We start from the raw sequence: 21,684 nt of genomic DNA on the forward strand, positions 1-21,684 counted from the left end.
TGTCCCTAACCCAACTCCTCGTCCTAGTCCCATATTACCATAGGCCTGTCCCTAACCCAACTCCTCCTAGTCCCATATTACCATAGGCCTGTCCCTAACCCAACTCCTCGTCCTAGTCCCATATTACCATAGGCCAGTCCCTAACCCAACTCCTCGTCCTAGTCCGATATTACCATAGGCCTGTCCCTAACCCAACTCCTCCTAGTCCCATATTACCATAGGCCTGTCCCTAACCCAACTCCTCCTCCTAGTCCCATATTACCATAGGCCTGTCCCTAACCCAACTCCTCCTCCTAGTCCCATATTACCATAGGCCTGTCCCTAACCCAACTCCTCCTAGTCCCATATTACCATAGGCCTGTCCCTAACCCAACTCCTCCTAGTCCCATATTACCATAGGCCTGTCCCTAACCCAACTCCTCGTCCTAGTCCCATATTACCATAGGCCTGTCCCTAACCCAACTCCTCCTCCTAGTCCCATATTACCATAGGCCTGTCCCTAACCCAACTCCTCCTCCTAGTCCCATATTACCATAGGCCTGTCCCTAGTACCTAAACACAGGCGGCCAATTATGTTAGACGGAATTCAACAGGTCTGAACTGAAGCCAGTTAGGAGCTGGACTGTTGAACTGGTTTGGTCCACAGGTCTGAACTGAAGCCAGTTAGGAGCTGGACTGTTGAACTGGTTTGGTCCACAGGTCTGAACTGAAGCCAGTTAGGAGCTGGACTGTTGAACTGGTTTGGTCCACAGGTCTGAACTGAAGCCAGTTAGGAGCTGGACTGTTGAACTGGTTTGGTCCACAGGTCTGAACTGAAGCCAGTTAGGAGCTGGACTGTTGAACTGGTTTGGTCCACCTCCATTGGCACTCCTCCCTGGAGCACAACAACATGTCTCTGGCCGCGAAATATTTTTTTCCAAACAGGTTCGACTATTCTTGCCTCCGATTGGTTAGAGGGGCTCTCCTTTAAATCGTGTTTCGATTAGTCCTAACTGTTTGCGGGACTTTATGATTAGGGTTAGGGTTATGGTTAGGGTTAGGGTTAACCCTTACCCAAACCCTAACCAAAACCAATCTTGTTCAGGTCTGGGAGGACCCCTGTGGTAGGGGGCCTTGAGTCTGACGGTAGGCCCATCTTCTGCTCTGAGGTCTGGGAGGACCCCGGTGGTAGGGGGCCTTGAGTCTGACGGTAGGCCCATCTTCTGCTCTGAGGTCTGGGAGGACCCCGGTGGTAGGGGGCCTTGAGTCCGACGGTAGGCCCATCTTCTGCTCTGAGGTCTGGGAGGACCCCTGTGGTAGGGGGCCTTGAGTCTGACGGTAGGCCCATCTTCTGCTCTGAGGTCTGGGAGGACCCCGTGGTAGGGGGCCTTGAGTCTGACGGTAGGCCCATCTTCTGCTCTGAGGTCTGGGAGGACCCCTGTGCTGTCGGCCCTCACACCTTAAAGGACCGTACTGGACAGAAGGGTTTACAAGTGGGCCCTTAAAAAAGACCCAACTGCACAGTGAGACAAAAGCTTTATGAGTGATCTTTGATGTGGAGCCGGCGAGGGTCTGGGGGGGGGGGGGGGCTTCAAACGCGGGGCTCATCAAGGAACTCTTTCGTCTCTCCAAAGTGCGAAGGAACACCAAGTTTCACATTGATGGTCTTCTGCCCAGAACGGCCAATGAAATGCTTGATTCCCTGGCTTCTCAATAGTGTCAACAAGTAATTAAGAGTGCTAACAAGAAAAAGGCAACCACATTTATTCATCATTCTGAAATGGTTTATGTCTTCCACATGACTAACTTCTATGTGTGACAGTCTGAAAAAAATGAAAATGCATTGATTCATTCTATCCTTGTCTACAGGCTGTGCCTAAACAGTTCATATATATAGGCCCTACCTAGTGTCAAACCTAGTGTCAATCCCCCCCCCCCCCCCGCACACACACACACACACACACACACACACACACACACACACACACACACACACACACACACACACACACACACACACACACACACACACACACACACACACACACACCTCTTCTGCCTTCCGTCCTTTGGGTTTTGGGAGTCATCCCTTGGCAAGGGGGGGTCTTGATGTGGGCCCCATGGGGGCGTGGAGAGGCCCTTGGAGACCGGAGCCGGGACTAAGGTCGATGCAGATTAAAGCTCCTTGAAGGGACACGATCATAGAGGACATCACAACACTGCAGTCAGAACCGTAGGAGTCTGGCACCTCTACCATCAGTCAGATAAGCTTTTATTCTATAAGGCTGTCAAGTTCGATGATAGCCTGTTTTAATAAAACACCGACAGTAGGAAAACTTGTGACGGATGGATATAATATATAGATAAAAAATGATAATTTTTTCTTCGCCAGAAGCATGGAATGGCCTAATTCAGGTGAGGCCGTCGCAAGATTGGATCCGGTGATAGAGGGTTTGGTTGGAGGACCTCTGGATCAGGTGTTGGAACACTTCAGTCACCTTATTGTACGGTTTCCTGTACAACCATAAGGATGGAACTCTATCTGATTAAAGAACATTTACAGGAATATTTTACTCACAATATCTAGCATTACCTCCCACACGAGGCACTACTGAAATGAACCCACTCGGAGGTAACCAGGACAAACATTAATGATGCTACACTGCACTCTGGACAGTAGCTATCAGCCACTACTTGTGGTAGTGGTGCAGCATGTTTTGATATGCTTTGATAGTTCTAAGCCTCACTCCAAAATGAATCCGGCCTTCTGCTAAGTTCTTTTAACGTATTTGAAAATGAGCCGCTTCATGAATAAGTGGTGACCGATGTGTCAATCTACTGGCTGCAATCATCTCCTCCTCCTCACCACAACCCAGTCATCCTCTGCTGTTGTGTGCTGCTCGTCACATTGTGTACAGGATATCTCCCCAGAGCGCATCGCCATCACATACTCTATCAACATCATTTCATCTCATCAGGAATACTGGTCTCTAAAGGTGGTTTCAAGGTATCATTGAAAAAATCATCTTCAAGGTATTTTATGACTATTAAGTCATGTTTGTTTTGGACGTCTGTTTGAGATAGATTCAAAGCCGTTTTCTATCTTTATTCCGGAACAGAGCATGTAGAGTTTCCTGTTTGGGGAACAGGCTGAGTAGAAGATGAGGAGGGGGGGTTTTCCCCTCGACGCAGCCTGGGGTGGACTACTGTTAATATGACAAAGTCTACTCTCCTAAGAAGTGGAATGACCACAAAGTAGTTCATCTTATTGTGTATATTCTTTTGCACACTTAAATGGTTTTCAAAATGATATTTTTGCTTCTATTTAGATGACAATGCCTTTTGTATTATTACCACTGGCACTTTCCGTTGTGGGTATCAGGAAACCGAAATAGCAGCAGGTCTCAGAGATGCCAAATAGGGGAAGAGGATGACCTTAAAGTGGTGTAATTTCCAGGGAACCCTTATGAAATACTGATGCAACTTGCCCTCCACCCCTTTTACCATTGGTGGAATAAATAAATATTAGAACAAACAAATGTAAAATCAATGAATGTTGAGCACAAATTCAAATTTATTCATGTGCTTATATTTACTTCAATAGGTTCCATCTATCAGGATAATGCATTGAGTCTTAAGTTTGATTTAGACTTTGTACCTTAGATAATGTGCTATAACTTGAGGGGCATGACGAGGTCAAATTATAAAATCTTTTCCCATAACGATCATCACAACATGATAAATGTATTAAATGTGCATCCTAGCAGAAATACAGATTACTTTTACCTTTGAGTAAAGAACATAATTATTTCCCAAAGGGGGCAGCATATAGCACCTAGCAGGTCACATGGCTTGAGTGATTGGGACATCTAGGTCTAGATCATGATTTATATAAACGTTATGCTAAATGTGAGAATAAATCAAAAAAAAAAAAAAAAGTAATGATAGGTCTTGATCCATGTACCTGATTCCACATAAACCAATGCAGGAAATGTTCTGGAATATTGCAGGGAAAGACTGCAATTTTAAAAGTAAACTAATTTAACTAATTTCTTCAGAAACGATTCACAGCTGAAGCAGACAGCATATGTGGGAGGGTTCCACCTCTGGTGTAACCAAGGTATTAAGACCACCGATGGAGAACTCCTCAGTAATACCTACAGGTACCCACATGTGAAATGTGTGTGTGTGTGTGTGTGTGCGTGTGTGTGTGTGTGTGTGTGTGTGTGTGTGTGTGTGTGTGTGTGTGTGTGTGTGTGTGTGTGTGTGTGTGTGTGTGTGTGCGTGTGCATGTGTGTAAATGTGTAAATGTGTATCATGTTGTATGGCTTTCAATGACATGTATTGCCTATTTCAATCATTCTGAAACTATGTGATTGCTATGGGGAGGGGGTTTGACTGCCAGGGGAAAAGTTGTGGGTTAGAACCTGAATGGGTTGTGGGTAAGAACCTGAATGATTGTGGGTTAGAACCTGAATGGGTTGTGGGTTAGGACCTGAATGGGTTGTGGGTTAGGACCTGAATGGGTTGTGGGTTAGGACCTGAATGGGTTGTGGGTTAGAACCTGAGTGGGTTGTGGGTTAGGACCTGAATGGGTTAGGGTTAGGACCTGAGTGGGTTAGGGTTAGGACCTGAATGGGTTAGGGTTAGGACCTGAATGGGTTAGGGTTAGGACCTGAATGGGTTGTGGGTTAGGACCTGAATGGGTTGTGGGTTAGAACCTGAGTGGGTTGTGGGTTAGGACCTCAATGGGTTAGGGTTAGGACCTGAACGGGTTAGGGTTAGGACCTGAGTGGGTTAGGGTTAGGACCTGAATGGGTTGGGGTTAGGACCTGAATGGGTTAGGGTTAGGACCTGAATGGGTTAGGGTTAGGACCTGAATGCCTGCAGAGATGAGCCGGTCGCCCTCATCCCTGCCGGCTCCTCGTGTCCAATAAGACGTTGGCTGTTAGCCTCCATGCACGTGAGGGCCCGGGCCGCTTCATGTACCGCTGCGTTCCCCCCGGCCCCAGGGGCCCCCCAGGGCCTGGACTTCTTCATGGTGCTGTCCCGCGGCGAGCAGAAGGCCATCGGGGTGCTGGGCCTGCTGGCGGGGGCCGTGGCCCTGCTGGAGAACGGGCTGGTGCTGGGCCTCATCGCCTGCTGCCCCGCCCTGCGCCGCCGCCCCACCTTCCTCTTCATGGGCAGCCTGGCGCTGGCCGACCTCCTGGCCAGCGCCTTCTACTCCGTCAGCTTCGTGGACTTCCACCTCTTCGGGCGCCAGGACGGGCCGACGGCCTCGCTGGTGAAGCTGGGCGGCGTGACGCTGGCCTTCAGCGGCTCGGTGGGCAGCCTGCTGCTCACCGCCGTCGACCGCTTCCTGTGCCTGCACCGCGCCCACCGCTACCGGGCGGTGCTGACCCGGCGCCGCGCCCTCCTGGCGCTGCTGCTGCTCTGGACCGCCACCGTCCTGGTCTCCTTCCTCCCGCTGATGGGCTGGAAGTGCTCCACCGGGCTGTGGCCGCCCTGCTCCGAGCTCTTCCCCTACGTCAGCCTCAGCTTCCAGTTCTGCTGGACGGCCGCCATTGTTCTGGAGCTGCTGGTCATCCTGGCCGCCTACGCCATGATCCTCTGGAAGGCCCGCCTCCACACGGCCGCCATGGCCGCACTGCAGGCCGCCACCGGCCCGCAGCGCGCCCGCGTCCGGCTGGACCTCCAGCTGGCGCGCACCCTGAGCCTGGTGCTGCTCATCCTGGTGGGCTGCTGGCTGCCGGTGCTGGGCTTCATGCTGGCCGACGTCTCCACGGCGCTCAGCCCGGCCCAGAGGAGGGCCTTCGCCTTCTGCAGCATGCTGTGCCTGGTCAACTCCGCCGTCAACCCCCTGCTCTACGCACTGCGCTGCCAGGAGATCCGGCTGGCCCTGGTGGTCCGGCTGCGGTGTCTCACGGGGGGAGGGGCCTGCTGGCGTCGGAGGGCCGGGACCCCAACCCCCCGGGAGTCAGGACCGACCCAGCCCGACATGTCCGGAACGGGGATCAGCTCCTATGGCCTGGCCACCCCCTGGGGGAGCCAGCAGGAGGTGGGCAAGGGGGGGCAGCAGGAGGTGGGCAAGGGGGGCCAGCAGGAGGTGGGCAAGGGGGGCCAGCAGGAGGTGGGCAAGGGGGGGCAGGAGGAGGTGGACAGGGGGGGCGGAGCAGGAGGAGGTGACGGGGAAGGAGTATAAGGTTAATTAGGACACCTTAATTAAATATAGTTAGTTGCAACCTTTTATCTACAACAATGATGATGTAATATAAGAATCCGATGACGATGATGAAGTTATGACACCGTTATGGTATTAGTTCTATCCGTCTCCAGATTCCATATGAATGTAGGGTCTGTTCAGGACAGGCTATGGGACTCTGTGGAGCACCATATCGTATTATATCTTCATATAAGGACGATAATATTATGTGTCATAAGATAAGATCCTATTTATTGCTGACAGACCGGAGGCTGGTGGAGTCCCTTCCCCATCCTCCACTTTGTACATCCTATATCTAAATATCTAGATATAGCCATATATTTAAGGTAATTGTACGGCTAATTATGGTAAATTCTAACAGAATACATTAATTTAATTTGACATATTAATGTTTCACGTCACCATAAGTGATTGAATGTATTGCTAATGCTAGCCGCGCTGCTAATGCTGCCCAGCTGTGACCTCAGCAGCCACCCTTGGACCCCCCTGTTCTTCAGCTGGAACGAAGTGCTGAGTGCGTCTGCCTCCAAACCGAAACTAGTTTTAATAGTAAGAAGTGATAGCAGTTGGCGACCTACTGACTGGCATGCATACACACAGAACTGTTACCTGATCAAAGAGAATTATGAGCGTATTTTTTAGATTTCTAATGTATATTCTTAACGAATGATGTGATAAAGTTCAAAAGCTTTATTAGTCCAATATGTTGCCATATTAGAAAATTGTCTTTGATTGAAGGCAGTCTGTTCTCTAATTGTGTTTATGTGGTGCTTGTGTAAGGAGTATATTGTGTGCCTTGGGTGTGAAGGATTTGTATAGAGATGTTTTGGCTAGAGGCACTCTGTATCTTCTGCCGGATGGAAGCAGCTCAAAGCAGCCGTGGAGGAGGTGGGAGGGATCCAGGAGAGGGGACGGGAGGGATCCAGGAGGGGACGGGAGGGGACGGGAGGGATCCAGGAGGGATCCAGGAGGGGGCGGGAGGGATCCAGGAGAGGGGACGGGAGGGGACGGGAGGGGACGGGAGGGATCCAGGAGGGATCCAGGAGGGGGCGGGAGGGATCCAGGAGAGGGGACGGGAGGGGACGGGAGGGATCCAGGAGAGGGGACGGGAGGGGACGGGAGGGATCCAGGAGGGATCCAGGAGGGGACGGGAGGGATCCAGGAGGGGACGGGAGGGATCCAGGAGAGGGGACGGGAGGGATCCAGGAGAGGGGACGGGAGGGATCCAGGAGAGGGGACGGGAGGGATCCAGGAGAGGGGGCGGGAGGGATCCAGGAGAGGGGACGGGAGGGATACAGGAGAGGGGACGGGAGGGATCCAGGAGAGGGGGGGGGGAGGGATCCAGGAGAGGACGGGAGGGATCCAGGAGAGGGGGGGGGAGGGATCCAGGAGAGGGGGCGGGAGGGATCCAGGAGAGGGGGGGGGAGGGATCCAGGAGGGGACGGGAGGGATCCAGGAGGGGGGACGGGAGGGATCCAGGAGAGGGGACGGGAGGGATCCAGGAGAGGGGACGGGAGGGATCCAGGAGGGGGCGGGAGGGATCCAGGAGAGGGGACGGGAGGGATCCAGGAGAGGGGACGGGAGGGATCCAGGAGGGGACGGGAGGGATCCAGGAGAGGGGACGGGAGGGATCCAGGAGAGGGGGGCGGGAGGGATCCAGGAGAGGGGGGGGGAGGGATCCAGGAGGGGACGGGAGGGATCCAGGAGGGGGGACGGGAGGGATCCAGGAGAGGGGACGGGAGGGATCCAGGAGAGGGGACGGGAGGGATCCAGGAGAGGGGGCGGGAGGGATCCAGGAGAGGGGAATTGGTCTTCCTCTCCACTGCTTGAGTGTGCAAGTCTGGAAACTGTGTTTTTTTTTGGATGCTGGTTGTCTCGCTTGCCTGCTTAATTATCCTAGCCAGTTTTCCCTTGCATCTGCTTGTTAGGAAGCTGTACCTAGATGTAATGTTGAAGGAGAAGACAGATTCCATCAGTGTCTGATAAACCGTTAATAAAATGTCCTTTCTGACATCGAACCCTTTCAGCTTCCTCAGGAGACCCATGCGCTGTTGGGCTTCTTTGTAAACGCTGTCTCCGTGCTGGGCGAAGAACTCAAACATTGTAGTACAAAAACGTTGGAAATAGTGTTAGTAACGGGGGATTAGTATTAGAAAAAATGCTTTGGCCGAGCGCGAGGGGAGTTTTAATACTGGACAGCTCTTTACTGGTCGGATCCTTGCCCTCCCAGATTCATGTTCACACTTTGCTGGACATGGATTCTGTGAGGAATGAGAAATGATTTACTCTTGTCATAAAAAAATAATGAGGTTGAAATGCCCAAAATGACACTAGGACGATTACACTTCCTGGACAAAGGAATGTACGTATTTTAATATGAACCCAGGACACTGTGACTTTGAGGAGCTCTGATGCTGATGATGCAGTGTGAATGGTCCTCTCTGAGTCGGACTGCTTTCTATTGACCTGGAGATCTGAGGGCTGGTGAACCTTTAAAGTTCAATTCAAAACAGCTCAACAAACACGAACCTCGGTGCGCGAAGACAAAAACGGTTTAAAATAAATATCCATGAATAGATATGAACTTTACTAATTGCAGCTTAGAATGGAAAAAACAATCGCTTAGCATTCGTTTATTTAACACACGTATCCAATATCTGCGTAATTAGTATACCTCTATTTTGAAAGTTGAGCTCCCCCCTGCTCCCTTCTGGATGGTACGCTCCGCCTGTGACGTATGAACCAGCCTGGTCACTACGTCACATGGCGGAGCGTACCATCCAAGGTGGATAAGGGGGGAGCGTACCGAGCGTACCTTCGGAGGTACCACTCAGCGCTGAGTCGGAGACTCGTCGCTGTGACCACAAGAAAGAATTATATCTGTCTGCGTAATTGTGTACACCATGACTCTATTTTGAATGCTGAGTCCCCCCCTGGTCCCCTCTGGATGGTACGCTCCGCTGTGTGACGTATGAACCAGAGGGCGGGGCCTCAGCTCCAGTCGTCGCTGTGACCACAAGAAAGGAACCGGGAGATCCGCGAAAAAACGTCGGGTCTTTCTACGGGTCGTTTCCCCCTCAGATCACAGTAATCCTTCGGTACCGCGGACCGCCATGGCCTGCGGAGCGACGTTGAAGCGATCCCTGGAGTTCGAGGCCCTCCTCAGCCCCGGGTCCCCCAAGCGGAGGCGGTGCAGCCCGCTACCGGGGGCTCCGAGCACTCCCTCCCCGCAGAGGTGCAACCTCCGCCCGCCGGTCGACAACCCCTCGATGTCCCCGGTTCCCACCGCCGGAGGGGAGACCCGGCTGACCCCAGGTATGGATGTGGTTAAGATGGAGGGTCGGGGGGGGGGGGATGGGGCCGACATGGGGGAGGGGGTGAGCCAGGGTTGGGGGTTGGAAGGTAAAGCTTTAGCCTCGCCGAGCTACCGCTAGGTCGGCTAGCTCTCTACAAAGAGCCTCTCCTTCCTCGGACCGACCAACCGAACGTACCCGGTGCCTGGCGCTCGGTGTGCGAATGGTTCTGTCTCTAACCCGGGCCTTTGGTGTTGACGGACACGGCACCAGGCCCTCGGTGTGCGGATGGTTCTGTCTATCATGTGGAGGTCTGAGCAGCAGACGTCGGCCCCAATGCTCCTCAAACACAACTTATCTTCACGCATTGTTGGAGCAAATCCTATTTCTAGAATTGTCTCCCAAACTGAACCATCGCCGCCGAACCCCGTTCCAAAGCCCGTGTTAAGAGTATTGTGCGGTGGCTAACAATGAAAAACAATGAGAACCCTTTAAACATTGATTTAAAACACAATAGCTGTGAAACAATGGGCCTGTATGCTAACTCTGGGTCCTGCCTTTTGTTGTCCGGCGGCTCTCAACCGAGTCCTATTTTAAAGACCCCTAACGTTGACACTCTTTAGGAATATAAATCCTGGACGGCCGATAATGAGCTGGTAGCCGGTAGGGCTGCTCTTCACCGGGCCTCGAGTGTCCGGTGCGGGATGGGGGGGGTGAACAGCCTCCCCTCCCTTCTCTCCGCCAGCCCCCCCATTGGTGTGAAAACCAGCGCATTCAGGCGGAGAGAACGGGTCTCGTTGTGTCTGGGTCTGGTGATCACCTGGAGACCCCCGCTGTCTGGGCCTGGAGACCCCCACTGTGTCTGGTTCTGGTGATCACCTGGAGACCCCCTGCTGAATGGGGTTGTGGTGATTTTGTCCAATCACAGTCTGCAGGTCGACAGTAGCTAATGCCTGGGCTGTTAATTTCTGTTCCTTTACAAAGGGTTTGTCTTGTATTTTGATGTTATTCAATCTCTTCCTGGATAGAGTTGAGTCGGATTAGGAGGCGGTGAGCCATTCCCAAGACTAGGATTAGGGTTCAGTCTAGTCCCGAGACTTTAGGCGGTATGCAGAATCACCGGTTAAAGGAGGTAGAGGACATCTCCCCCGTACAATAACACAGGGCATGAACCTTCATTATCTATCGCCCTCCCTGCTGTGTCACACAACATCTCCAGCTCTGTAGTTCAGACGCCCGAGCTCTGAGTCGTCATGTTCCCCGCGTCGTCTCTTTATCCAAGATGGAGCACAGTACCAATGCTCCCGTGATTTCTCCTTATTTATTATTTATTGTATCAGTATCTGACATGCGAGGCCTGCGTTATGAGCGGGTGCTACGTGTGCCGGTCACCTCTGGCTGTCTGGGGTGGCGTGTCGTTAGCAGGAAGGTGGTTCCCTATTCCACGCAGCCCCTCTTTCCTGTTTCAATAAAACGTATTGACTCGGAGTGACTGTGGGGAGAATTTCAATGAGTGTAAGCTGGTGCCCAGTGGCTCCCCGGGCCCGACAGTAGCCAGAGGCCCCTGAACCCACTCTGTTTGTTCGGTGTCAATGGGGTTCCGGCCCCCAAACCCAGCCTAGGGTCTCCCTGGGTCCTGGGAGTCTTTAATGTTCAAGGCTAAAGAGCTTTCCAAGCTATCAAAACAACGTGCACACAAAATCTTTGACGCATCAGCGAGCAGCTAGTGGAGGTTCCAACCCACCGGGGAGTCAGTGGTCTCTCTAAGGCGGTCTCACCTGTCGGCTCTGAGGCGGTCTCAGCTGTCGGCTCTGAGGCGGTCTCACCTGTCGGCTCTGAGGCGGTCTCACCTGTCGGCTCTGAGGCGGTCTCTAATGTCGGCTCTAAGGCGGTCTCACCTGTCGGCTCTAAGGCGGTCTCACCTGGTCTGACCTGTCGGCTGTGTTTGGTCAGCCTGTCGTCCTGATGGTCTCCATAGAGCCCCCCCCCTGAGGGCTCATACCTGGACTCCATCAGAGCCTGTCTGCCATCGTTATCTTTTGTCGGCAGATACACCCCCCCCCCCCCCCCCCCAATATGAGGCGTAATATCTGTAGAGAGCAGAGACTGATCGACCAATACGGCTTGATTTGTTTTGTCTTAGTTGGCCCAACCAGATGCTTATCCATCGACAATGAGCCTGCTTTCTATACACCGATATCTTCATCAAATATCTATTTTCTTCTTTGGATGAAAGATCTGAATTGTGTCTGAGAATCAGCGAGCTCCACTGGACTCTGAACTGCAGCGTCATGGTGCTAATGAAAGCTGGTGTGTGTGTGTGTTTAAACATTCTCCCCCACTAAAAGCTCTCCCCCCAGACTCTCTCTCCTGTGTTTCCCCCTGAGCGGGGCTCAGTGTTAGCAGCTAATGTTTGAGCTAAAGGGTGGACCGTCGATGGCTTCCTGTGGGGTTGTTTCTTTCTCCCAAGCTCGGTGGCAGTACAGCTGTACTAGAAGCACTGGGAATGACGCTAGTATCTCCAAAGCCAAAGAGAAACCCAGAGATGAAAACGAGTCAGAATGCAAGTGAAAGGAAGATTCAGTGGGGGCGAGGGGGGAGGGAGTGTCAGCCATTGTTTGGCTTTCATTAGTGACAGAGTCCGGAGATGTGGTTAGGTGGAACCTTCTGCTGAACTCAGGACAGGAGCAGCAGCAGAAGAATTCCATACTTTATTAGCTGTCAGTCCAACCTGTCGGGCTGCTTCTGGGTGGAGACACACCTGTCCAGGTGAGTTACGCCCCGGTCGCAGGTAGATCCAGTGTCCACTAGTGATAACTGACACTTCACTAGTGTCGCATTCTGACCATGCAGTTATTGAAGAGATTGTGTTAACATTGTTTACTATTTGGTACTCTTGGTCGTTGGTTATGAATACACTGAGATAAAGCAGGTTTGTGGACCCCCCCCTCCCCCACTGTGCTGTCCAGAGGCATCACCCCAGCCTCCTGTGTCTCCACGCAGTTATCACGTCCACCCAGTCCCCCCAGTGTCCTGATCTGATCCCAGGTCTGTGGCCCAGACCAGTCCATTGATTGTCTAGCCTGGTCATTGCCGGGGTCACTGTTGCCTGGCAACAGTCTTGGATGGGATCCTAGTAGTAAAACGTGAGGGGTGGATTGTGTGTTGATTTGATGTGGTAAAGAGGGTGGAATTGTTAGTTGATGTATGAAGGCCGTAGACCTCTTACAGCTGGGTGTGGACTGGTATTCTGACCTCAAGCAGTTGGAATGGTGAGGTCAATCTAATCACTTTACATTCTGTTGCTGTAATCAAATGAATACCTCACTTAAAAAAGACCATTATCATGGATTTGTAAACAATTTGTATGCCTAAAAATAACCACCTTTTTATAGTCTCATAGCCGAACATAACCATCTCTATAGTCTCATAGCTGAACATAGCATCTCTATAGTCTCATAGCTAAACATAAAATCTCTATAGTCTCATAGCTGAACATAACATCTCTATAGTCTCATAGCTAAACATAACATCTCTATAGTCTCATAGCTGAACATAACATCTCTATAGTCTCATAGCTGAACATAACATCTCTATAGTCTCATAGCTAAACATAACATCTCTATAGTCTCATAGCTGAACATAACATCTCTATAGTCTCATAGCTAAACATAGCATCTCTATAGTCTCATAGCTGAACATAACATCTCTATAGTCTCATAGCTAAACATAACATCTCTATAGTCTCATAGCTGAACATAACATCTCTATAGTCTCATAGCTGAACATAACATCTCTATAGTCTCATAGCTGAACATAACATCTCTATAGTCTCATAGCTAAACATAACATCTCTATAGTCTCATAGCTAAACATAACATCTCTATAGTCTCATAGCTGAACATAACATCTCTATAGTCTCATAGCTGAACATAACATCTCTATAGTCTCATAGCTGAACATAACATCTCTATAGTCTCATAGCTGAACATAACATCTCTATAGTCTCATAGCTGAACATAGCATCTCTATAGTCTCATAGCTGAACATAACATCTCTATAGTCTCATAGCTGAACATAGCATCTCTATAGTCTCATAGCTGAACATAACATCTCTATAGTCTCATAGCTGAACATAACATCTCTATAGTCTCATAGCTGAACATAACATCTCTATAGTCTCATAGCTAAACATAGCATCTCTATAGTCTCATAGCTAATACCTAAACATAACCATCTCCAACCTACACTTTAGCATCGCTAACTAGTCTTCAATAAATCCTTAATCACTTTATAGCTGGACTGCTCCAGTGAAGCCTACCTGAACACGGGCCCTGGACAGGGCTCTACAGCCCAGGGCCCGGGCCGTAGGGCACTGGACAGGGCTCTACGGTCCGGGCCTGGGGTCTGTCCCCTCCACTGGGGGCTCTACAGACGGGGCCCTGGGGGTCTGTCCCCTCCATTGGGGGCTCTACAGCCGGGGGTCTGTCCCCCCTCCCCTGGGGGCTCTACAGCCTGGGGGTCTGTCCTCTCCACTGGGGGCTCTACAGCCGTTCCCCTGGGGGTCTGTCCCCTCCACTGGGGGCTCTACAGCTGGGCCCCTGGGGGTCTGTCCCCTCCACTGGGGGCTCTACAGCCGGGGGTCTGTCCCCTCCACTGGTGAACCAACACCCCTGGGGGGGGATTAGAACCATAGAAGGCCCCTCACTCCTCCTCACTCTGGCTGGAGAGACGACACAAAATGGCCTCCAACGAGAGGGCTGGGGCGACGGTCGACTATCACGCTCTGTCATGGCCTCCCCGCCCCAGATAACCCGGGCAGGGGGGTCTGGAGGCAGGACCCTCTGCTCTCTGGGGCGGGCAGATAGTCCCGTTCGCCCCCCCACCCCAGGGTGCTCAGGGCCGGACCCAAGAGCACGGGGTGGGGAGAGCAGGAAGTAGGGTTGAGTTCCTCCTCTTGAGGTGGGGGGGGGCACTGAGTCAGCTGGTGAACACACTCTTGTGATGGGGCCCCAGGCCGTTGGGTAATACCCTCTGAGGGTGCTTCCCGTTGGACTGCGACCCACTGAGCCTTCGCTAACCTCCTTCTGGGACGTTGGGGTGCGTGTTGTTTTGAATCTGCACGTCCGTCGTGTGGAGCTGGCTCTGACTGAGAGTTACCCCACACAGGAAGTGGACATGGCTCTGAAGGAAGTTCTATCCCCCAGGGTTACCATCAGCCTCCGCCCTACACCATCAGCCCCCACCCTACACCATCAGCCCCCACCCTAGACCATCAGCCCCCACCCTACACCATCAGCCCCCACCCTACACCATCAGCCTCCACCCTACACCATCAGCCCCCACCCTACACCACCAGCCTCCACCCTAGACCATCAGCCTCCACCCTAGACCATCAGCCTCCACCCTAGACCATCAGCCTCCACCCTAGACCATCAGCCTCCACCCTAGACCATCAGCCTCCACCCTACACCATCAGCCCCCACTTTACACCACCAGCCTCCACCCTAGACCATCAGCCCCCACTCTACACCATCAGCCTTCACCCTACACCATCACCCTACACCACCAGCCTCCACTCTACACCATCAGCCTCCACCATCAGCCTCCACCCTACACCACCAGCCTCCACCTGACCCTGCTGCTGCCCCTCTTGTGTTACAGAGCAGATCTTCCAGAACCTCCGTCATGAGTACAGCCGTATCCAGCGGCGACGGCAGCTGGAGGCCGCCTTCAACCAGAGCGAGGCGGCCAGCCCCAGCAGCGCTCTGACCGCGCCCTGCTCCCCCCCAGGTACAGAGCTGACCCCCGGGGGAGTCCCGTCCACCTGGGCGTACCCCCCCTGCTGCATGGCCTTTGTGTTGCCCTGAGTGACTCTGGATCCAATCAGCTGCTCAGCGTTAGTGAGGAGGACAGGAAGCCCTGCTGCAGAGCGGGGGTTAGAGCTCAGCGAGTGAGGAGGACAGGAAGCCCTGCTGCAGAGCGGGGGTTAGAGCTCAGCGAGTGAGGAGGACAGGAAGCCCTGCTGCAGAGCGGGGGTTAGAGCTCAGCGTTAGTGAGGAGGACAGGAAGCCCTGCTGCAGAGCGGGGGGTTAGAGCTCAGCGAGTGAGGAGGACAGGAAGCCCTGCTGCAGAGCGGGGGTTAGAGCTCAGCGAGTGAGGAGGACAGGAAGCCCTGCTGCAGAGCGGGGGGTTAGAGCTCAGCGCTAGTGAGGAGGACAGGAAGCCCTGCTGCAGAGCGGGGGTTAGAGCTCAGCGCTAGTGAGGAGGACAGGAAGCCCTGCTGCAGAGCGGGGGAGCGGGTTAGAGCTCAGCGAGTGAGGAGGACAGGAAGCCCTGCTGCAGAGCGGTGGTTAGAGCTCAGCGCTAGTGAGGAGGACAGGAAGCCCTGCTGCAGAGCGGGGGTTAGAGCTCAGCGAGTGAGGAGGACAGGAAGCCCTGCTGCAGAGCGGGGGTTAGAGCTCAGCGAGTGAGGAGGACAGGAAGCCCTGCTGCAGAGCGGGGGTTAGAGCTCAGCGAGTGAGGAGGACAGGAAGCCCTGCTGCAGAGCGGGGGTTAGAGCTCAGCGAGTGAGGAGGACAGGAAGCCCTGCTGCAGAGCGGGGGAGCGGGTTAGAGCTCAGCGAGTGAGGAGGACAGGAAGCCCTGCTGCAGAGCGGGGGAGCGGGTTAGAGCTCAGCGTTAGTCGGTCTGAGCTCTCGCAAGGTTATGAGAGGGTTGATCCCCTATGAAGGGCTGAGGTTATGAGAGGGTTGATCCCCTATGAAGGGCTGAGGTTATGAGAGGGTGTGTTCTATGAAGGGCTGTGGTTATGAGAGGGTGTGTTCTATGAAGGGCTGAGGTTATGAGGGTGTGTTCTATGAAGGGCTGAGGTTATGAGGGTGTGTTCCTCTGTGAAGGGCTGAGGTTATGAGAGGGTGTGTTCTATGAAGGGCTGAGGTTATGAGAGGGTGTGTTCCTCTATGAAGGGCTGAGGTTATGAGAGGGTGTGTTCTATGAAGGGCTGAGGTTATGAGAGGGTGTGTTCCTCTATGAAGGGCTGAGGTTATGAGAGGGTGTGTTCTATGAAGGGCTGAGGTTATGAGAGGGTGTGTTCTATGAAGGGCTGAGGTTATGAGAGGGTGTGTTCTATGAAGGGCTGAGGTTATGAGAGGGTGTGTTCCCCTATGAAGGGCTGAGGTTATGAGGGTGTGTTCCCCTGTGCTGACGACCGTGCTGCGCTGTGATTGGCAGGCAGCTCCAGGAAGGACGCGCCGTGGTTCACACTGCGCCAGGTGAGCTACCTGTGTGAGCGTCTGCTGAAGGACCACGAGGAGAAGATCCGCGAGGAGTACGAACAGATCCTCAACACAAAACTCGCAGGTACCCCATCACCGTGCGCCTCACACGACCGCCGGGGGTCAAACTACCAACCAGGCGCTGCACACGACCGCCGGGGGTCAAACTACCAACCAGGTGCTGCACACGACCGCCGGGGGTCAAACTACCAACCAGACGCTGCAGATGAACCAAATCTTGTGTCTTTAAGATTCCCATCTCATATATTCAAACTACCAACCCACTTTCACTGTCAAAAGCACGCACACTACTTTAAACCAACGATCCCACACTAAACAATTCATTGACGGTCTTTATTTAATCGCCCAACCCCGGTGTGAACATGTGTTTAAACTACCAACCCAGGTGTGAACATGTGTTTAAACTACCAACCCAGGTGTGAACATGTGTTTAAACTACCAACCCAGGTGTGAACATGTGTTTAAACTACCAACCCAGGTGTGAACATGTGTTTAAACTACCAACCCAGGTGTTAACATGTGTTTAAACTACCAACCCAGGTGTGAACATGTGTTTAAACTACCAACCCAGGTGTTGACATGTGTTTAAACTACCAACCCAGGTGTTGACATGTGTTTAAACTACCAACCCAGGTGTGAACATGTGTTTAAACTACCAACCCAGGTGTGAACATGTGTTTAAACAACCAACAACGGTGTGAACATGTGTTTAAACTACCAACCCAGGTGTGAACATGTGTTTAAACTACCAACCCAGGTGTGAACATGTGTTTAAACAACCAACCCCGGTGTGAACATGTGTTTAAACTACCAACCCAGGTGTGAACATGTGTTTAAACTACCAACCCCAGTGTTACAAATATCACTTTTAACATGTTTAACCTACCGATCTGGCTGCTAGCCAGGCTGACATAGAGCTAAACGGGTAAAGGGTAAAGGGTAAAGGTCAGGTGTCCTGGGGCATAGTGAGCTCCCCACATCTCTCTGACCGCACCTCTCAAAGGCTCCAAACCCGTTCAGCGTTCCTAACCTGACGGGGGTTTGTGGAGATGAGGCTGGACCCGGTCCGGCGGCCATCTTGTGTGGTCCCGTCAGTAAAGATGCTCTCTTGTCTTCCAGAACAATATGAATCTTTTGTGAAATTCACACAAGACCAAATCATGCGAAGATACGGAGCGCGGCCAGCCAGTTGTAAGTAGTATCACCACACACTACACACAACAATACACACACCACACACTAAAACACACTACACACAACAATACACACACCACACACTAAAACACACTACACACAACAATACACACACCACACACTAAAATACACTACACACAACAATACACACACCACAAATGAAATAAACTACACACTACAATACACACACCACAAATGAAATACACTACAGAGCGTACATTCAAATACACTACACACTACAATACACACAGTACACACCACACACTAAAATACACTACACACCACATGTTACAATACGCACTACACTACATATTACAATGCACACTACATATTAATATACACTACACGCTTTACATTAAAACACACTACACATAACAAAACATATTACAATACACACAGCCCCCCCCCCCACAGAGCCACCTGAAGGCGGGCTCTTGTGTAGACAGCGTTTCCTGTCTGCGACGCTCATCCCCTCTCCACTTCCTGTTTCAGACGTCTCCTGAACGCCCGACGCGCCGACCCCCCCCCCCCCCCCGAGCCTCTCTCTTCCAAGATGGCCGCCCTCGGCTCCTCCTCCACTTTTACAGTTTTTAAGTTGTTTTTTGTTTTTGTATTTCTTTGATCCGTTTTGGTTGCCATGACGATGTATCTCCTCCCTTTGATCCTCTGGTTCTCTGCTCCGGAGTCGTTAATCTGAGCGTTAATTGTACAAAGCCCCCCCCCCCCCCCCCCCCCCCCCACCACCACACACACCTGGTGACGGAGGCTCCAGCTGGACCCGCTGCGCACCAGAACCTGCTCCACCCCCTCCCCCCTCTAACAGCCCCCACCCCCCGCTACACCCACCATTTAACAGCCCCACCCCCGCAACACCCTCCCCCTGCTTTGCTCCTCTTGCCCCCCCCCCCCCTCCTTCTTTTGCATAAATAAAAGTTCTGTGAAGCAACCGCCTGTCTGTGTTGTCACTTTCACTTCCTGTGTCGTCACGGTTACCCCTGGAATAGTGCGCTATTTAATAATCTATGCTTCGCGTCATAATGACCTCCCTGGGAATCATAAAGTAGTTATTTTATTATCCAACCCGATCGTGAACTAAAGCCGTGACGTCATCGCATACGATGGTTGAAGAGACGGTTGATATCTGTATATGAAACTAAACATTTAATTGGCTTTTGCTGCCTCCCCATTTTGGTAGAGGTTATTTTAGTTGTATGTTATTATATTAGTGTCATTAAAGTTAAACATTGTTCTGACCGCTACACCAGAGGAAGGTTGATCCGAGGTTGGGTGATCCGTGAGAACTGGTTTCCATTCCGCATTAGAGGAGAGAGAAGAGAGGACTCCAAACCATACGGTACCCCCTGTAAGGCCCGAGCTGCTCCGGAGGACTGACTGGTCTGTGAGGCTCCTGTCCCGACACGCCGGGTGGATAAACCGGGACGTTCCCCCTGGTTTAACGAGACACCAGCGCCCACCTGTGGGCCGACCAGGGTCCTGCAGCCCAGCGTTTCGATCGTTTACGAGATGAAGCTGAATTCCAGATCAAGGTTCTGCTTCTTACCTGGACTCTAATCTACAGGAACCACGGTTTAGACCGAACTCTGGTTTACACTAAACTCCGGCTTAGACCAAGAGCAGTTTCCTCTTCCATGTTTTTGTCAGAAAGCGGGATTGTGATTCCCTGTGACGTCAGGTGTGACAGGTGTGGCTCCCCCGCTTCAGGTACACGGAGACCAGGTAGGAGAAAAGCCAGGAAGGAGAAAGAGAGACTGAGTGTGTGTTTGTGTTTTTCCACCGGGACCCAGACTCTAAACATTGTCCTCCCGAGCGCCGGCTGTTTGTTTGGTTGGAGGAAGGAAGTTAGTCGCAGGAAAGCCATGAAGAGCCTGTAATTATCGGAAGGCGAACCCTCCCCCTCAGACTTCTCAGGCGGGCAGCGAGAGTCCAGTTCCCGGGCCAGGACGGACACAGACCGGAGGAACAGGTCCCGGTACAGGACGGACAGACACCTATAGAAAGGTCGCGAGGAGGTCTAAACCGGATCTTAACCTACAGACGCCCGGTCGTGTGGAGGTCCAGACCAGTCCAATCCGAGTGGAACGTGAGAATCCCGGGTCTCTGCTCAAACACATCCCAACAGGTAGGAGACGAGACCATTCACACGGGCTGTACCACTCTGAGGCTCGGGAGGGCGCTTCTGCGGACCATGTGGTCTTTCAGACCTCCTGTGTGTTGTAGTTGTGTACGTTGTGTTGCAGGTGTGTTGTAACTTCATGCAGGTTAATGTAGTCCTATTTGTGAAGGGCTCACTTTATAATTTTTTTTTAATCTCCAGGGACTAACGCCTTTACATTAAATAAAGAGTCCAAAATAAATCATAGGGACTCCTGTCCACCAGGTGGGCAGAATACGTCTTTATGCCCTCTTTATACCTTCTTTATACCCTCTTTATACCTTCTTTATACCCTCTTTATACCCTCTTTATACCTTCTTTATACCCTCTTTATACCCTCTTTATAGCCTCTATCTGTCCCAGAGTGGACTTAAGGTCTGGTGAGGCAGCAGCCAAGACCAACATGGTTAACGTCTGGAGCTCTGCCAAGAGAGAGCCCCTGTAGATCGGTTAACCAGTCAGAGAGGCCCTGTAGGTCGGTTAAACCTGGTCAGAGAGGGCCGGTAGGTCGGTTAACCAGTCAGAGAGGACCTGTAGGACGGTTAAACCCGGTCAGAGAGGGCCTGTAGGACGGTTAAACCCGGTCAGAGAGGACCTGTAGGTCGGTTAAACCTGGTCAGAGAGGGCCGGTAGGTCGGTTAACCTGGTCAGAGAGGGCCGGTAGGTCGGTTAAACCTGGTCAGAGAGGGCCGGTAGGTCGGTTAACCAGTCAGAGAGGCCCTGTAGGTCGGTTAAACCTGGTCAGAGAGGGCCGGTAGGTCGGTTAAACCTGGTCAGAGAGGGCCGGTAGGTCGGTTAAACCCGGTCAGAGAGGGCCGGTAGGTCGGTTAAACCTGGTCAGAGAGGCCCTGTAGGTTGGTTAACCAGTCAGAGAGGCCCTGTAGGTCGGTTAAACCTGGTCAGAGGCCCTGTAGGTTGGTTAACCAGTCAGGGTCTGTAGGTTGGTTAACCAGTCAGAGGCCCTTTAGGTTGGTTAACCAGTCAGAGGCCCTGTAGGTCGGTTAAACCTGGTCAGAGGCCCTGTAGGTTGGTTAACCAGTCAGAGGCCCTGTAGGTCGGTTAAACCTGGTCAGAGGCCCTGTAGGTTGGTTAACCAGTCAGGGGTCGGTTAACCATTCAGAGAGGGCCTGTAGGTCGGTTAACCAGTCAGAGAGGGCCTGTAGGTTGGTTAACCAGTCAGAGAGGGCCTGTAGGTCGGTTAACCAGTCAGAGAGGGCCTGTAGGTTGGTTAACCAGTCAGAAATGGCCTGTAGGTTAACCAAGGTTCAAGGTTGCTTTATTCGTACCCGTGGGTACATTTGGTTGCAGGTCAATAAAAAGGCGTTAACACACTTAGCATACACGGTAAAAAAGGACGCAACAAAGTACAGGAGGCAAAGATCCCAGAGGGGCTCCGTACTTCAGACAGCGCAACAGAACCCTGCAGCACTGGCGCTGCAACCATTTATGAATACAGAGAACAAAAGTGTTCCTGTAGCAGTTTGTTCGGCTTGAGGGAACTTTGAGCCTCTGTCCAGAGGGAAGC

General features: G+C 52.3%; 3 protein-coding genes across 3 annotated transcripts in view; all 3 read left to right on the top strand.

Annotated features, from left to right (window-relative positions):
- The first annotated feature begins 2,906 nt into the window (after positions 1 to 2,906).
- cnr2 (cannabinoid receptor 2) lies at positions 2,907 to 9,215 on the top strand. Its single transcript, XM_056592267.1, has 4 exons — positions 2,907 to 3,012; positions 4,038 to 4,142; positions 4,992 to 6,109; positions 9,183 to 9,215. The coding sequence occupies exons 2-4, from the start codon at positions 4,067 to 4,069 to the stop codon at positions 9,213 to 9,215; spliced, it is 1,227 nt and encodes a 408-aa protein (XP_056448242.1). The 5' UTR covers positions 2,907 to 3,012; positions 4,038 to 4,066.
- Positions 9,183 to 18,725, top strand: akirin1 (akirin 1). Its single transcript, XM_056592795.1, has 5 exons — positions 9,183 to 9,517; positions 15,160 to 15,288; positions 16,728 to 16,856; positions 17,912 to 17,983; positions 18,479 to 18,725. The coding sequence occupies exons 1-5, from the start codon at positions 9,316 to 9,318 to the stop codon at positions 18,487 to 18,489; spliced, it is 543 nt and encodes a 180-aa protein (XP_056448770.1). The 5' UTR covers positions 9,183 to 9,315; the 3' UTR covers positions 18,490 to 18,725.
- A 275-nt stretch (positions 18,726 to 19,000) lies between these two features.
- Positions 19,001 to 21,684, top strand: part of rhbdl2 (rhomboid, veinlet-like 2 (Drosophila)) — a 12,229-nt gene continuing 9,545 nt past the window's right edge. The window contains exon 1 of the mRNA XM_056592796.1: positions 19,001 to 20,126. The gene's annotated coding sequence lies outside the window, so the exon portion shown is untranslated. The remainder of the gene's footprint in view (positions 20,127 to 21,684) is intronic.

The sequence above is a fragment of the Gadus chalcogrammus genome, chromosome 6 (genome assembly GCF_026213295.1).
Source record: "Gadus chalcogrammus isolate NIFS_2021 chromosome 6, NIFS_Gcha_1.0, whole genome shotgun sequence".
Lineage (NCBI taxonomy): Eukaryota > Metazoa > Chordata > Actinopteri > Gadiformes > Gadidae > Gadus > Gadus chalcogrammus.

Coding starts and splice junctions, on each gene's coding strand:
- cnr2 (XM_056592267.1), top strand. CDS start 4,067: ATGTGGGAGGGTTCCACCTCTGGTGTAACCAAGGTATTAAGACCACCG. Junction 4,143..4,991: donor CTCCTCAGTAATACCTACAG/GTACCCACATGT, acceptor CCCCGGCCCCAG/GGGCCCCCCAGGGCCTGGAC. Junction 6,110..9,182: donor GCAAGGGGGGCCAGCAGGAG/GTGGGCAAGGGG, acceptor CGTATGAACCAG/AGGGCGGGGCCTCAGCTCCA.
- akirin1 (XM_056592795.1), top strand. CDS start 9,316: ATGGCCTGCGGAGCGACGTTGAAGCGATCCCTGGAGTTCGAGGCCCTC. Junction 15,289..16,727: donor CGCGCCCTGCTCCCCCCCAG/GTACAGAGCTGA, acceptor TGTGATTGGCAG/GCAGCTCCAGGAAGGACGCG. Junction 16,857..17,911: donor CCTCAACACAAAACTCGCAG/GTACCCCATCAC, acceptor CTTGTCTTCCAG/AACAATATGAATCTTTTGTG.